Below are 16,441 nucleotides of genomic sequence, written 5' to 3'. Positions count from 1 at the left end.
GATACTTTCATGCTACAAATTTCCACAATCCTGTGGGTACCCATATGTCTGGTTAGACATCCTCTTTATATTTAGAGCTTTCTTCTCTTTCCAGCCCTAGGATCTTTATGGATTGCTACATTCTACCCTTTACCTGGATGAAACGTCAATGCATATAATTCTCCTCTCATTTTCACCTGATAAAGAAAAACCTAGGATGTGCAGATCCCAATCCTTGGTGGAAACCCAGTCTCTGCTAGCTCTGGCCTAGGAAAATGTTCATTTAATCTCCTCTCATAAAATTGAATTCTTGGTGGGGCGGGGCCTGCAGTATAGAGTAATACTCAAGAGTTGGAGCTCTTCAGAAATAAACCCACACACCTACGGTCAATTAATTTACCACAAAGGAGGAAAGAATATACAATGGAGAAAAGACAGTCTTTTCAGTAAGTGCTGTTAGGAAAGCTGGATAGCTACATGTAAATTAATGAAACTGGAACACTCCCTTTCACCATGTACAAAAATAAACTTAAAATGATTTAAAGACTTAAATGTAAGACACAACACCATAAAACTCCTAAAAGACAAAACATTCTCGAACATAAACCATAGCAATATTTTCTTAGATCAATTTCCTAAAGGCAAAAGAAATAGAAGCAAAAATAAACAAAGGGGACCTAATCAAACTTAAAAGCTTTTGCACAGCAAAGGAAACCATCAACAAAATGAAAAGACAACCTAGGGAATGAGAGAAAATGTTTGCAAATGATGTGATGACAAGAGGTTGATATCCAAAACACAAATAGCTTATATAACTCAATATCAAAAAAAAAAAAAAAAAAAAAAAAACATCTCAATCAAAAATGGGCAGAAGACCTAAACAGACATTTCTCCAAAGACATATAGATGGCCAGGATGCATATAAAAAATGTTCAACGTTGCTAATTATTAGAGAGATGCAAATCAAAACCACAATGAAGTATCAACTCACACCAGTCAGAATGGCTGTCATTAAAAAGTCTACAAATAATAAATGTCGGAGAGGATGTGGAGAAAAAGGAACCCTCGTATTCTGTTGGTAGGAATGTAAATTGGTGCAGCCACTATGGAAAAAACTAAAAACAGAGCTACCATATGATCCAGCAACTCCACTCCTGGATAAATATCCAGAAAAGATGAAAACTCTAATTTGAAAAGATACATGCACCCCAGTGTTCATAGCAGTACTATTTACAATAGCCAAAACATGGAAACAACCCAAGTGCCCATCAACAGACAAATGGTTTAAAATGGGGTGTGTATACACACACACACACACACACACACAGTGGAATACAATATATACAATGTAATATTACTCAGCCATAATAAAGAATGAAATACTGCCATTTACAGCAACACAGAGGGACTTGGATAATATCATACGAAGTGAAGTCAAAGACAAATACCGTATCACTTACATGTGGAATCTAAAAAATAATAGAATTGAATCTATATATCTTAGAAACAGACCCACAGACAGAGAAAATAAATCAATGGTTACCAACCAGGGTGCAGGAGGGATAAATTAGGAGGATGGGATTAACAGATATACACTACTATACATAAAAAAGATAAGCAACAAGGATTTACTGTACAACACGGGAAATTATACTCAATATCTTGTAATAAACTACAATGGAAAATAATCTGAAAAATATATATATATAACTGAATCACTTTGCTGTACACCTAAAACTAACACAATATTGTAAATCAACTATACTTTAATAATAAAAAAAAAAGAGTTGAGGCTCTTGAGTGAAAGACATTGGTTCACATCTCAGTTCTGCCACTTCCCTTGCAAACCTGGGTAAGTTATTCAAGTTCTGTGGGCCTCCGTTCCTTCATTTGTAAAACAGGGATCACAATGGTGCCAACTTCATTGGCTCATTTTAAGGATTAAATAGGATGATCTGAGTAAAGTGTTTAGCATAGTGCCTAGCATATAGGAGGGGCCCAGTAGAAACAACTAGATGGTTTATCTAAAAAAGAACTGGAAAGATGTCCTATGGGGCTAAGATTGCTTAGGGAAACAAAAAGGGGGCTGTATTGTTACTGAGACAAGCAGACTGGCTCTAAGGACTTTTAATTAATTAATTAATCACATAAATCAAAGTAATGATACTTGCTTAGAACGACCACTGACTCCAGGGAAAAAGAGTAATCAAGAACACAGGTAAAGTTAAAGCAGAGACTGATAATCGATCTGAATAAGGTACAGCCATTGCACAGATAATATGTATTTTTTCAAATGACTATTAATATGCAAAAAATATTTCTGAAAAGAAATGCTTTCAGAAAAGAAACATAGTATTGGTTGACTCTTGGGGAGGAAAAAGGGATGGCTGCAGGACTAAGGTGGGAGGGAGCTTTTTACTTTACATCTGTTGTTCCTCTTGAAATTGGAATAAAATAAATGTATCATCTATTTAAAAAAAAACACAACTTAAAATTTGCAATACTATTTGTGCCCACCTCTTTGTTTATTCACCTCTTACACACATGTGAGCTTTCCTGTTGGCTTTGTGCTACTTCAATTCTCTTCTCTACCCAGTGGTGCCTATTCAAATTGGGGTCATGGTATTCAGAAAGAACAGTATGTAAGTGCACACCCTGTAGATTCATAACCACTGATTACAGTTAATGTTAACATCACAACATTCATTTCATCAGCACTTTGAGTCTCTACCAAGTGCGCCCTCTGGCTTTTGGTACATGGGCAGACTCTCCTGATGTCTTTCAAAAATCCTGGTGGTAACAGGAACACAGGCTAACTCCCAAGTTTCATGTAATATTCAATGTCTATTTAAAACAAACCTTTGATGAGCACCTACTATGTATCAGATATGTCTTTAATAAGCTCTGGGGACACACGTACTAACTTCCTATGTATGTGGAACAGACCGAGCCTCAAAGTACTATACTAAATGCTTCCTTCTAGGGGCTCCAATGTAATTTCCATACTGCCCAAACAGGATCAGTCAAATCCCTTCTTCTTGGAGCTCATGGACTGGAGATATCCAAGGCGAGTCAGAAGGCAGAGGAGGCAGAATTGGAAAGATAGATGGAGAGACAGTCCAGTCAAAAGAGCTGTCCCTGAACATCCTTCCAGTTCCAGAATCCAGTTCTGAGGCCTTTTCTCTGGGTTTGCCATCCTCCCCCAAGTATTTTAATTTCTGCAAATATCCCTAGAATAAAATTTTGTCTGCCTATAGCCCATTCCCCCTTATGTGGTTGACAGATTCAGCCTTCCCCAAACACAAGAGCAGTACTACCCTAAGACAGACCAATCATGGTAATTCAGAAGCTAACACAGGGACTGGACCAAGGGCTGAGCCTGTGATCTGAGCTAAGCTCATCACAATCTTCCTCAGAGATTTTTCCAAGTGGAACTGTCACAAAGGGAAGAGAATATGAGTGCAGAGTTCCCAGCAGCCATGGTTCTAGGTTTCAGGGGAAAAGCAGCCTGAGAGTGTAGCAGAATATACAAAAGAATCAGGGATGAGAGATGAAGAAGAGAGAGAGGGACAGGGACGGGGGGTGGAGTGGGAGGGAGAGACAGACATCCCTGATATCTGAGCCCCTGTTTCCAGCTCAACCTCTGCCTTTACCACGGGCCAACTGATTTCCCTTTTTGCCAAAACAAGCTGGAGTTGTTTTGTCATTTGAAACCAAGAGACCTTGACTAATGTGGCTCCTACTCTTTGAAACCACAAGAGGCTAACACACCTGCTATCACGTAATAAGAGCCAGGACACTAGAGTTAACATAGGCCGTGGCAGCACAGAGTAAGAAGTGACCAACTCTACCTGCAGTGGGAAGCCAGACTGAGTCAGGCTTTGAAGGTGGCATTTACTTAACCAAGTCAGGGTCAAGTGGTCAGTCAACAGGAAGGAAGGTAGTCCCGCAGAGTGTTAGAGAATGGCAACAGATGAAGCCTATCCTGGTGGTACAGTCATTCCATCACTCTGTGCTTATCTGTCTACATTTTGCTTATGTGCATTTCCTTAACAGATATTTTCCTCCACCTGTGAGGGAATGGAAGGTGGAGAGACCAGTTAAGAGGCTGGTCCAAACAACAGCCCAAAGCAGGGCTTGGCAAACTACCATCCATGGACCAAATATGACTCACTGCCTATCTTTATAAATAAAATTTTATGTGAACTCAGACATGTTCATTTCTTTGTACATTGTCAGTGGGTGCTTTCAAGATACAATGGCAGAGTTGAAAAGTTCCAACAAAGACTGTAATGCCTACAAAGCCTAAAATACTTATTATCTGGCCTGTTACAGAAAAAGTCTGTCAAACCCTACTCCAAGGAAAAAATGATGTCCAAAGCCAGGAAGGTACACTCGGAACAAAAAGTGAGGTGAAACTGAGAGTCCATGGGCATAGAAGTGAGGGAGAACAAAAGATTTTGATGGTTCTAGATTGGATGGCCAGGATGAGTACCAAGAAAGGAGTACATTCTGGGGGATAATAAATTTGGTTTTGGAAACTCTGAGTTGGAGATACCTGTAGTCATCTGAAATCAAGTGTTCTAGTCTACTGAAAAGAGAGTTAGAACTCAAGAGAGAAGATGATGTATGAGATAGCTGTGAAAGAGTGGAGATGGATGGCATGGGCCATGCAGAATAAGAAAAGGCCAAGGATGGAATCCTGGGAAATACTAACATTTAAGAATTAAGAAGCAGGATGAAAAAAAAAAAAAAGAAGGTACAGGAAAAGAATCCATCAAGAAAATGCACATATAGCTTATGGTAGAATGACTGTACCACCAGGATATAAGTTTCTGGAGAGCAGAGACTGGCTCTTACTCATGAGTGTGGGTGCTGCACCACTTTAAAGGTATGCAGATACTGATTGAATAAAACCATTGGAATGATATAAAGCAATTTAACTGGCTTAGAATGCTCTTATAGTGAAAAAGAAAGGCCCATAGAATAGGGAGGGATGATTCTAAGAGGGGGGAAAAGCAGATATAAATTTATTTTTATTAAGGAAAAAAGTACTGAAAGAATTATATAGAAAGATGGGATAGTATTAATCAGAACATGAATGTATCTACTTAGGTTAAGTATATAAAATGTTCATGACAAAATGACTGAAAAGGCATAATTATATGATTACATATGTTTGAAAATATTCTGTGTATTATGTAATAAACACGTACTTTGGGGTTCAGGGCACAGCAGGGTGGGGGACATCATGGGCTCATTTCTAAAAGAAAGGTCATAGGTTTTGGCTTCTTGGCTGTATGAGCCTGGACTCTTGGTTGCAAGTTACAGAAACCATGCTCAAGGTAGCGTAAGCACAAAAAAAGGAAGCGCTGGCTCATAGAACCCAAGAGTTGAATACTTATCTCTGTGGAAATCAGGACACAGTGGCTACAGGTGTGGTCAGGGAGTGGGGTGGGGCTTGCACGGGGGCTTTCCCTTGTTCACCTCAGCTTTTCCCTGCAGGTGGGCCTCATTCTTCTTTTTCACTGCAGACAGATTTTCTACACATGGTGTAAAACATGAGGCTCCCAGCAATTCTTAAGTTTTAGGTGATACAGCTCTAGCCTTCAAGGGAAACTTGACTTTCTCTCTCAACAACCAAAACCCCAGTCAACAGCCCAATTAGTTCAGCTAGTTTTTTGGCCTCAAAGAACAGATAAATTCAAGCCACTTAAAAAAAAAAAAAAATCTCTAGTACCTAGTGCACTCCATGTCATACAAATTGGTGCTCAATAAATATTTGTTAAACAAATGGAACAGGAAAGAAGAAAACAAGAAAGCAAAGGAAAAGAACATACTAAACTAGAGCTTTGCTGTCCAGTATGGTAGCCACTTGCCGTATGTGGCAACTGAGCACTTGAAACGTGGTTCGTTCACTTGAGATATACACACCAGATTATAAAGACTTAGTACCAAAAAAGAATGTAAACCATCTCATACCCCACTCCTCTCGGATTAAGTACTCACTAACTAGCAGCCAATAGTGCCAAATAGGTTCTATCTGGATTCTACAAAGCTTCAAAAAAAAAACTTTTATAAAATGAGTTACCCATATTTAAAATTCAAATTTCACAAAATTCTCATTTTAGGTTTCTCTTCTAATACTGAAAAATATATTTTTTCTTCATCCCATATGTGCAATTATTTTATCCTGTTGTACTGTTTTTATAAGCTACCTTTTATTCTAATAGGCAAAGAATGATTTTATAAATAGTTACATGCTCAGGGCCTGAAATTGTTGTGAGAAGGAGCGACAGAGCTGATTAAGCACCATTGTCCATCTCAGAGAAGCTTAGTGGGGAAACAGGACAGCGGGCAATATTTCACTGCATAGTCTGAAACATGTATAAAAATGGTTTCAGAGACTATCACTTACATTCATATTTAAAAATGACTACCTATAAGTTTTATATATTTCCTTTACAGCATAATGTAGTGCTAGCAGCCCAGCTCTGGAGTCAGATTGCCTATGTTCAAATCCCAGCAAACTGTGTGATCTTTAGCATTAATCTCTCCATGATTCACTCTCCTCAACTGTAAAATGAGGTTAAAAACACTATCTCAGAGAGTTACTGTGAGGGTTAATATAAATAGCTGATAATAAATAATAGTATCTATCTCCTAATACAATTATAATTACAACTCCTCCTCTTCCTCACAGCCTAGCAAGGACAGTGCTGAAATTGAATTCTAAGGAAGCCAGTTCTACGTGCACAATTGAGTCTGGATGGGGCAATGAAGGGTGAGAAAACATTGGAGACTGAGCTCAAATGGTGGTAGTGAGGGGTGGGGGTAGGAAGCACTGGAATTCTATAGAGTGATGTAGTGGAATCCCTACAAATGTGTTGGAACTCAGCTCTGGTAAACTCTTAACATTGAAAAAGCAGTGCTGTTGCTTTCCTGAGATTAAAAAAACCAAAGCTTCAACTGGAAAAAAAAATTAACAAGGTGGATTTGGGGAATCATTATATCCGGTTTTTAGGGGACTGTAACAAATCAAAAGACACTTTCAGTGTCTTTTTCAGATTTATTTAAAAAAAAAAAAGCAACTTCCAGGGGTCTCTTGGGGTAAAGAACAGATTCATCCAGTTCACCTGTGCCCTCTGGGAAGCCAGACGATAAATCTGTAATTATGCCACGTGTTAATTTAGATGCTACAGAGGCACAGTGTAGCGTAGTTTCAGTCAAAAGACCACAGTATCTTGATTTTGGAAATCTCAAGTCAATTCGTTCTCTCATAGAAGGCTGAAAACTGACCTCAGAAGTGATCCGTTGTCCAAGCCCCTCATTTTACATAAGATGAAAAGAAGGCCCCGGGAAGTTTAAAGATTTGTTCAAATTTCTCAGAAATTTTTTATGGTCGAGCAAGTCGTCTAGCGAGTAATGACGTAGTAGCTACAGCCATTGGCTCGCTCCTATTGGCCATTAAGCCGTTTCCAAAAAAAAAAAAAAAAAAGTTAAGAAAAAAACGGGAAGGGGGTACCTGAGGCTCAAGGGAAGCTGCCGGAAGCCCTGGGATGGAAATTGGCCATTTTCATTGTTTTTTGGGGGGTGGGGGTGTGGGGGGGTGGGGGTGGAGGAATTGGCGCGTGCGAATCGGCAGATCAGAGAATGATGGTGTAGACACGCCTGTCAGAACTGCCCAGTTAGCACACCCACAGAGACTCAAGTATCCCTTCCTCAGTGCCCGACTACAGCCAGAGGAGGACGCCAAGTACGAGGTGTACCGGATCCTACCTTCTCGCGCGCCGCCTCGGCTGCCGTGGGGCGCCAGAGCCCGAACCTGGAGTGGGCAGAGAAGTTTGCGGGTTCAGGCGCCGGGCCTGGGGGAGTCTGAGGAGAGGGCTGGGTCAAGCTGCTCGCGGGGAAGGGGAGAGTGCGACCGTGGTCGACGCGGCGCCTCTTACCCGCCTCTCACGCCGACCATAGGAAGAGTAGACAGAAAGTCAGAGCAGCTCCTGGTCGGCTCCGTGTTGGGAACGTGGAGCGGTAGACGCCGCGTTGCCAAGGAGGCCAGACCGCGCACAACAGGAGCCCCGCCGCTGAGGAAAAGAGAAGAGGAAGGGGCGGGGCGCTCCCGGGGCAGGGGGCGGGGGCCGCGAGGGGGCGGGGGCCGCGAGGGGGCGGGGGCCGCGAGGGGGCGGGGGCCGCGAGGGGGCGGGGGCCGCGAGGGGGCGGGAGCCGCGAGGGGGCGGGAGCCGCGAGGGGGCGGGGCCAGGGGCTGATTACTTTCCGCGAGTCTCGGAAGCCAGTGACCCAGGTCCTGCAGAGGCCGAAGGTTAGAGGGATCCTACCAGGCAGAGAATTGAGTGCATACACCTTCGGACCCTCGTCTGCACGTGCACTGGTCACTTTGAGAAGGGCAAAATGAGGGGAGATGGAATTTCGATGTCCAGAGCTGCTTCTGTTCTTGGCGGGAAGAGAGGAAAAAGTCGGGTGGCCTCATTAGTGCTTTAAACCTATGGAGTAAACGATGTCTTGAATTGGGAGAGAGGATTGTCCCTGGATTTGGATGAACAAATGTCCCCTGCAGGACTTGGTCCCCCAACCTTAGGTCACCTCAAGAAGATTATGGGTTTCCGGGGGTGAGGGGGATCTTCGGACTCGTTTCTCCAGAGATCAGATTTGAATGATTAGAACCAGGGACCCTCTTCTCCCACTAGCAGGGCCCAAGTCCTGGGATGTGAAATTGACATTGGACCGTGGAAGGTTTTACTGCTTTAAAAACTGCTTTGGTCACAGAAGAGCATAGGGAGCATTTCTATTAGAAAATTCTAAGGGTCCCTCAAGCTTGGCTTCTAGGAAAGAATTGGTTGTTTTTCTCCACTTGGGATGCGGTCAGGCACCAGGCAACGTGTTTTGAAGGAGGGAGGCGCATTTATTGGAACAAGATCTGGATTCAAATTTCACCTGATATGAGATATAATTGCTATTTAACCTCTTAGGCGCTCTCTAAGGGGATATGTGCCTTTGTAGATGGTTGGGAGCTTCGAATGACATAAAGTATATAAAATTCTGACATATAGAGATGCTTAAAAATGGTAAATTTTATAATTATTATTAAAATGGAACCAGGTGGACCATTTCAGGAACCAAGAGTATATAGAGATTCTGTTACTTTAAAATTCTCTTAATCATCTCTTCACATTCACTCTAAATCTCCTTGGAGCCCTGGATGGCAGGAAAGAGGCAAAGGAAAAAAGCCAGAATGGAAGTTTCAGAACGGAAGTTTTTAAAAGAGCTCAATGAAGTCATTGAAGAACACATCCCTAGCCTGATAAGGACGTAGCAAACCACTATCTCCTCTATGACACGCATACCCTGATGTCTTAAGTTTGACTGAAGACATTTTGTTCAATAAAGGCAAAGGGAAATTCATTATTTTCTTGATCAATACCTTTTAAAACATTAGTTTTGATGGATTTGCTTTGTACTGATAAATGGGGTAATGTCTGACTGGCCATTCCCGTTGTCCTACTTCAAGGAAACGTAAGAAAGCCCCAAATCTGATCTGATTAAATTTCCTCTTCCTACCTCTCTTCCCTGCAACAGAAGAGCTCAAGTCCATTTGTAGAATGCATTGTGTTCCACGTTTATTTATTTTTCTTGAAAGAGGGACAAAAATGGTTTAGTGACCTTGGAGAATAAAAATATTTTCTCCACATGGAGGGGTAGTTAAGCAGATAAGGCTTCCACTTTGGGCCTCAGGGTCTTCAAGTGCAAAGTTGGGATGATAACGCTGTTTGTTCAGAACATGAATGGAGAGAAAACGAGCCCCTGGCACAGAGCCTGGCACAAGATAACTGGTCAATAATGCTTAGCTATTATTATTACTCTTACTACAATATTATGTATGTGAATAAAAGCACCTGCTTCCAGGGTAGTTGTAAGGATTAAAGATCATTAGGTAGAGTGCCTGGTGCAGGGCTTATCTGAACCCATGTTGGTTATTTTATTTCTGATAAAAAAACATTCCATTTCATCTTTGTGTGTATAACTTTAGAAATTAATTAATCTAAAATATTTTTTTCTTTATAAAAAATTTTATATCTACATGAGATGATGGATGTTCACTAAACTTATTGTAGTAGACATTTCATGATGTAGATAAGCCAAATCATTATGCTGTACACCTTAAACTTACACAGTGCTGTACGTCAACTGTATCTCAATAAAACTGGAAGAAAAAAAAAAAGAAATTATGAGAGAGACAGATAGAGAGACAGAGGCCCTGCCCTTCAATGTCCTGTGATTAGATGTCACCAGTGGTGTAAAATTTCTACCAGTTATGGGTTCTCTGTCACCATTCCTCAAACACTGAGTGAATCTAGCCATTTCTGGGGCCCTAGACCTTTGATGCTTTGTAGAACTTCACACTTGCAAGCAAAGGACCAAGCAATGAAGTACAAAATAAGCAGTATATTTTATAGTAAATAAAAGGATGGTAAGCCAAAAAAAAAAAAAATGTCCATTAGTTCATCTACCTCTATAACTTTTGAATAGAAGTTATTTTTGGTGAAATTCTCGAAGGGAGAACACAGTTTAGCTCTGGCTGGTACATTCAGGCCACTGAATAAATTACCAAAAGTATCTATCTAGTGAGTTTATCCTAACAAAGTGAAAGGGAAAAGCCAAACACACTTATACAACTATCTAATTGCCCCACAACAACGATCTTTTATTAAACTCCACAGTTTTTAATGGCTGAATTTTCATCACAGATCTAATTGTTAGCAGAGCATCGTGGAAAAATGTTTAACAAAGTGTTTTTCTGATTATAAAAGTAATACATGCTCATGAAAGATAATTTGCAACATACAGAGAAGCACAAAGAAAAAAAACACCTCAGTCAATAATTTTATTTTTCCTACTAGCTTTTTTGTGTGCATGTATGTATTTAATTTATAAAGCTTGTATTAGATAGTGTACACATTGTTAGCATCCCTCTTCACTTACCATTCTCTCCAATGTCTTACTGTTTCCCCAGTGTCTTTGATAAATCTTCAAAAACATTTTAAATGGCTATATGTTATATAATATGTATAAACCACAATTTGTCCATAATTTATTCTACCAGTCTCCAATTTGGAAATTTCCAACTCTTCTCCTTCTTTCAAGAGTATTTATTGAGTGTTTACTATATATTAGACACTATGCTAGGCATAAGATTTAAGTAGTGAACAGTCACTATAAAAGTAAGGTTTTGATGAACATCTTTGTAAATAAGTCTTGAATGGCATTTTTCATTCTTAGACTGAATTCCTAGGATTATGAAAACGGAGCTTCAAAAAGCATTTTTTTCCAGCTTCAAAGACAAACTTAAGGAATAAAACTGTGAAATATTAACTTTCTGGAAAATTACCAACAAAAGAATTAATATTTATTTTGTGCAAAGTGTGAACTTACCCAGAAGATGCTTTCTCGTTAGTGACTGTGAAACATCAAGGGTATTTGAAGTGTATTGACTTTGGTTTTTACCTCTAATTCTTTCCAGGATTTGCAGATTTTCTCAATAGTGTGAGATTGTTTGAAGTCTATGCAAATTGCCCTACTTCCTCTTTGCTCAGTTAAAATGTTAACTATTTTATTTCCAAGCTTTCCTCTTGTAAACATAAGGCTTTTCTACAGTTCTTTCATTTGCCTTCCTGTGTGAAACATTTTGTGTCTTCACACTTTTTAACCTGAAGGCAGATTTTTTTTTCTTCTAAACCCAAGTTATAATGTATACATTTCTATAAGACACTGAATTTAACATATTCTGTAGTTAATTTTGGCCAAGAAACATCATTTAAGTTAACCAATGTATTTAGGGAATTTCATAATAGAGATTATTAAAAGTAATAATCAGCTCCCCAAACACACACATATACCCTGCTATTCTTTGACAATTAAATGTTCACATACAAGGTTGAACCATATAAAACTGCCAATTATGGATTACAAGTGGTCAGTTAATGACAGCTTCATATGGTTCTGCCTATATAAATATTTCATTAACTAGTTTATAATTTTTCAACTTTCTCTGAATAGTGAACTTCCTGATTATCATACTAAGGATATCCTTTATCATTGCACACGATTATGTCTGCTTTGACTGTCATAAATGTTGGAATCTAGTCAGGAGAGCGCTGTAAAATGTTTGTTTATTATTGCAGAGACAGTAGAGGGAGCCTGGAGCCAAAACATTGTTATTTTAGGTCTTGCGTAAATGATGATTTTCTTCCAATTCTGGGTGTGTGGATGAATTTAAATATGTGTGAAATAGCAACCTTTTTTTTCTTTTTCTCTTTCCTGATAAAAGTTGGTTGTACTTAATCACTTTAATAAGATGGGACCGGGAAGGCTGGCTGTCAGTTCAGGTTAGACCCCATCAGAGTCCACAGTGGAACCAACCTGGATCCCATTGTTCTCTGCACTTCTCTGAGTCACGCTGGAGACAGCCCACTGCCAGGCTGACAAATCTATGCTCCACAGATTTCCTTCTTTCAGCCATAATGTAGATCACCTCATTTCCATGGGCATTACATCCTGATTCTTCTTTATTCAAGCAGAACTTCCAAAATACAACCATCACCAACTGTGTGTCTTAATTTAAAGTGATTGTAGTTTAGTTGATTGTTTCCTCCAGACACAGAGTAAGGAGGCACTTTGATCCTGTCTTCAACTCACATCCTTCTGGGAAGGCTTCTAGTAAATTACCAGTCCTTTCACAGAGCAGGGAAACTTCTTTTGCTTTAATTAAAGACATTGTCTCTTGCTGACCTCTCATTGACCACCTTTATCCTCAGTCCAGTCTTTTGCTAATTCCACCCCCTACCCTGGTGTTACAAAGGGGTGTCACCACTATTTGTCACTGTAGGTAGTCTAGGGAGGTCTCCAAGCCCCCAAGGTAACATGAGTCCCTAAATCTAGAGATAAGATGAAGACCATCTCTATTGTAAAATCTTAGAGGAAGTCACAGAACCTAGGTAGAAGCAATTTGCTGTGGCAGGGTTTCCTAAACTGGTGTTAAGGGGAAATTCTTTTGGTATGTTAATAACATCCAGAGAAAAAGAGATAAAAACCAAAGTCAATACACTGGGAAAATTTGTTTGTTAAGCAGGGGTTTTTGTTGTTGTTTGGTTTTTTGTTTTTGTTTTTTGCTTAAGGTAGGACGTCTCAGAGGCTTTAATATGCTGATATACTATGTCAGTTTCCAAGAGAGATATTCAACCTATAGCCTTTCTCAAGTTTGACCAGGGAATTTCATTTCTTTTTGTAGCGTCATTTGGGAACTCTTGAAATACTACATACTTCCTCTGTGATTCAAAAATAGCTCCAAGTGAGAAAAATGCCCTGTCCCTCCCCAACTTAATCAGGAATCAGCTAACCTAAAATTCTAATAGAAACAGCAAGTATATCTGGGAATTTAACCAACTCTATATTGAGAGGAAGGGTGATATTGTAAAGACTAAATACAAGTATAAGGATTTTTCATGAAAGCTGGAAAAACAAATGTTGGAAAACATATCCCGTTAGACCGTAACCCTCCATTTTTTTCCCCTACTACTTCTTTCTTCTCAATTAATAAACAAGCTTAAGTCAAAGGGCCTTAAAACAAAATGAATAAAAAAACAGAACACTTGGGCCTTGAAAGTGCCCTCTTTCCCTTGTCTCTCTGTGAGATTCTCTTTACCCCTCTACATCCATCTCCTAATGTTCAGTCATTGCCCAGCTTTGCTGAAATGCTCTAGCAAACAGTGCCAGATTCAGCAGGGGACCTTCTGGTCCTCTCCTGACTAGAGCAGAGGCTGCATCTGACACACTTTTGAAACACTAATCTTTGTGCTTTTGTGCACAGCTTTCTCCCGGTTCTAATTCATGGGCTTCTTTGTGGTGTTTTCTGCCAGTGTAGACCTTCTAAAAACCTTGGTGTGCCCCATATCCCCTCCCTCTCCACATCATCTTCCTGGGGAGCTTGTCTGCACTAATGGCTTTATCACCTCCATGCTGCCTAGTCCTAAACTTTCCACTGAGCTTCAGGCTTATCCTGTCTAACTACATGATGGACAGAGGTACTAAAATAGGCATCTCAGACTCTGTCTAAAACTGAACTTACCAATTTTCCCTCTGTCCTAAATGTCACTGAGTAATCACAACCTGCATGACATTAAACCCAATAGGAATTTTTCATCTTATTTGACCTTTCAGCCATATTTGACACTATTGGTTTTCCCTTATTCACCAAACACCTCTTGGCTTCTGTGGGTCTATTTCTTGTTGCTGACACCACACCTTCCTGATTTTCGTCCCATCTCTCTAGTTACTGCTTTCTTTTCTTTTTGCCAGATTTTGCTTCTCTACCCAATATTTAAATATTAGAGTTTCCCAAGACTCTTTCCTGGGTTCCTGCATCAATGAGTGGTCTGTTGCTTCATAACAAACCACCTCAAAATTTAGTGGCTTAAACATAGCAAATATTTTATTTGTTCATGATTCAGTGGGTCAGCAAATTGGGTTTGGCTGGGCTGAAGGGTTCTGCTGCTCTTGCCTATGGTCACTCACTATAGCCATCTGATGGCAGACTGAGGCCTGGATGATCGAACATGACTTACGCACCTGTGTGTGTTAGTGATGGCTGTTGGCTGAGCCCCTCTCATTGTCACTTATCCTCAAGGAGGCTCATCTAGGTATCTTTTATTTATTTTTTTTAATTGAAGTATAGTAGACTTACAATATAGTGTTAGTTTTGAGTATACAGCAAAGTGATTCAGAATATATGTATATTTCTTTTTCTCAGATTCTTTTCCATTATAGGTTATTCCAAGATATTGAATACAGTTCCCTGTGCTATACAGTAGGTCCTTCATCTAGGCTTCTTAGCATGGCGGTCCCAAGGTCAAGAGTGGGAGCTGCAGGCCTCTTGACATCTAGGCTCAGAGTCCCACAACATAATTTCCCTGCTCTCTGTTGGTCATAGCAAGTCACAAGGCTCGTCCAGACTTAAGAGATCTGGAGCAATAAACTCCACCTCTTAATGGGAGACAAAATCACACTGTAAAGGGTCATGCAAAACAGGATGAGAGGAAAATGTGGCCTTTTTTTTTTTTTTTAACAATATACTACAACCCTCTTCCCATCTTACTCTGTGTTCATTTCCTAACAGAATCTACCCATTCATTTGGCTCATTGTTCATGAATATACTATCAACAATTCCCTAATATATGTGTCCTTCTCAGACCTTACTGCAAATTCATACAGCAGCTGCCTCCTTGACCTGCCTCTTCATTTGGGTAGCTCAATGATAATTCAAGCTTAGTAGCTCTCAAAATATAGTATGATCTTCCTCCAGAAATGTTGTCCTCTTTCAGTGTTCCCTGTCTTAGTGAGTATAACCATAGCAGAAAGCCTGGACAAACACCCCTGTTTTATTCCCCATTTCCATTCCATAACCCAGTCATGTCAATTTTACATCCTGAATAACTCTCAACAGAGGCAGAGTGATCTTTTAAAATGTAGTTTGAGAACTTTTTGCTCACGATGACAAACTCTGCACATGTTTATATCCTCTTCCTGTCAATATTCGTATTAAGATCATATTAGAATAAGAAATGGTTAAATCCACAACAAAGAAAATGGGGGTGGAGGAGTAACCATAAGATAGACTGGTCGTAGAGAGTATGATGAGTCAAAATCTATATAAAAATATATTACTGCAGAATTCAGTAGTGTACCGTGATTATATTTCTTTTATGAACAGTCTTTTTTTTTTTTTTTTTTTCCCTGTTGTTCATTGTTTGCCTGTATCACATCTTTAAATCCTCAAAACCACTTGCTTGGTTAAATCCACAACCCTGGTTAAAGCCATTTCTCTACCTTCTTTATGCCTGTATCAGCCCAGCAGACTGTGGCTAATGGAAAACACATGATTAGTTTCATTTTCTGTTCATTACAGTGAACCTCAAGGGGGTCCTCCATGCTGCCCTACCATCACACCACGTGTCCTCAGTCCATCTGCTCTCCCTCTCTCCTGCACCAGTGGTCTTCAAACTGTCGTTACTTTCTAAGAAGAAAATAGTTTAAGGGAATCGGTTGGCTCCTGGATCCTCTATATCTGTACGGACCCTTTCCTAAATTTTTTCTGCTTCTCCCCTTGCTTTACAAACGAAAAGCATACCTCTCACACATCTCCCATCTCAAAGGTGGCCCCCGTGCTGTATAAACCTCTTGGACCAAGCCAAAGGGCAGTGACTTTTCGTGATGGATCAAGTCATCATAAACATACTGGATTGCCGATCTTCCTCTGCTCTAAGTATATTTCAGTTAGAGTGAAACCAGCATTAGAAATAGGGTATTCTGACCCACACTGAAACATTTTCAGTTGTGATACATCATAGAGTGGAGTGGTAGAAGAATGACAATTTTTGTTGAAAGATCTAA

General features: G+C 39.9%; 1 protein-coding gene across 12 annotated transcripts in view; it reads right to left on the bottom strand.

Annotated features, from left to right (window-relative positions):
* The window catches only part of ERICH2 (glutamate rich 2), a 35,890-nt gene extending 27,789 nt beyond the window's left edge, over positions 1–8,101 (bottom strand). For 4 of the 12 annotated variants that reach the window (XM_074363861.1, XM_074363864.1, XM_074363863.1 and 1 more), the window contains exons 1-2: positions 7,929–8,101; positions 7,759–7,804 (exon numbers count right to left, since the gene is read on the bottom strand). In XM_074363861.1, coding sequence (XP_074219962.1) covers positions 7,759–7,804; positions 7,929–7,948 — 66 coding nt within the window. In that variant the 5' untranslated portion in view covers positions 7,949–8,101. Of the gene's footprint in view, positions 1–7,758; positions 7,805–7,928 lie in introns of those variants that run through there. The other 8 variants (XM_074363866.1, XM_074363867.1, XM_074363870.1 and 5 more) reach the window with 5 other exon arrangements.
* Between the last annotated feature and the right edge of the window lie 8,340 nt (positions 8,102–16,441).

This window comes from Camelus bactrianus, chromosome 5 (genome assembly GCF_048773025.1).
Source record: "Camelus bactrianus isolate YW-2024 breed Bactrian camel chromosome 5, ASM4877302v1, whole genome shotgun sequence".
In the NCBI taxonomy this organism is placed as follows: domain Eukaryota; kingdom Metazoa; phylum Chordata; class Mammalia; order Artiodactyla; family Camelidae; genus Camelus; species Camelus bactrianus.
The sequence above is the reverse complement of the archived record's forward strand: the minus strand, read 5'-3'. Positions and strand labels throughout refer to the sequence as shown.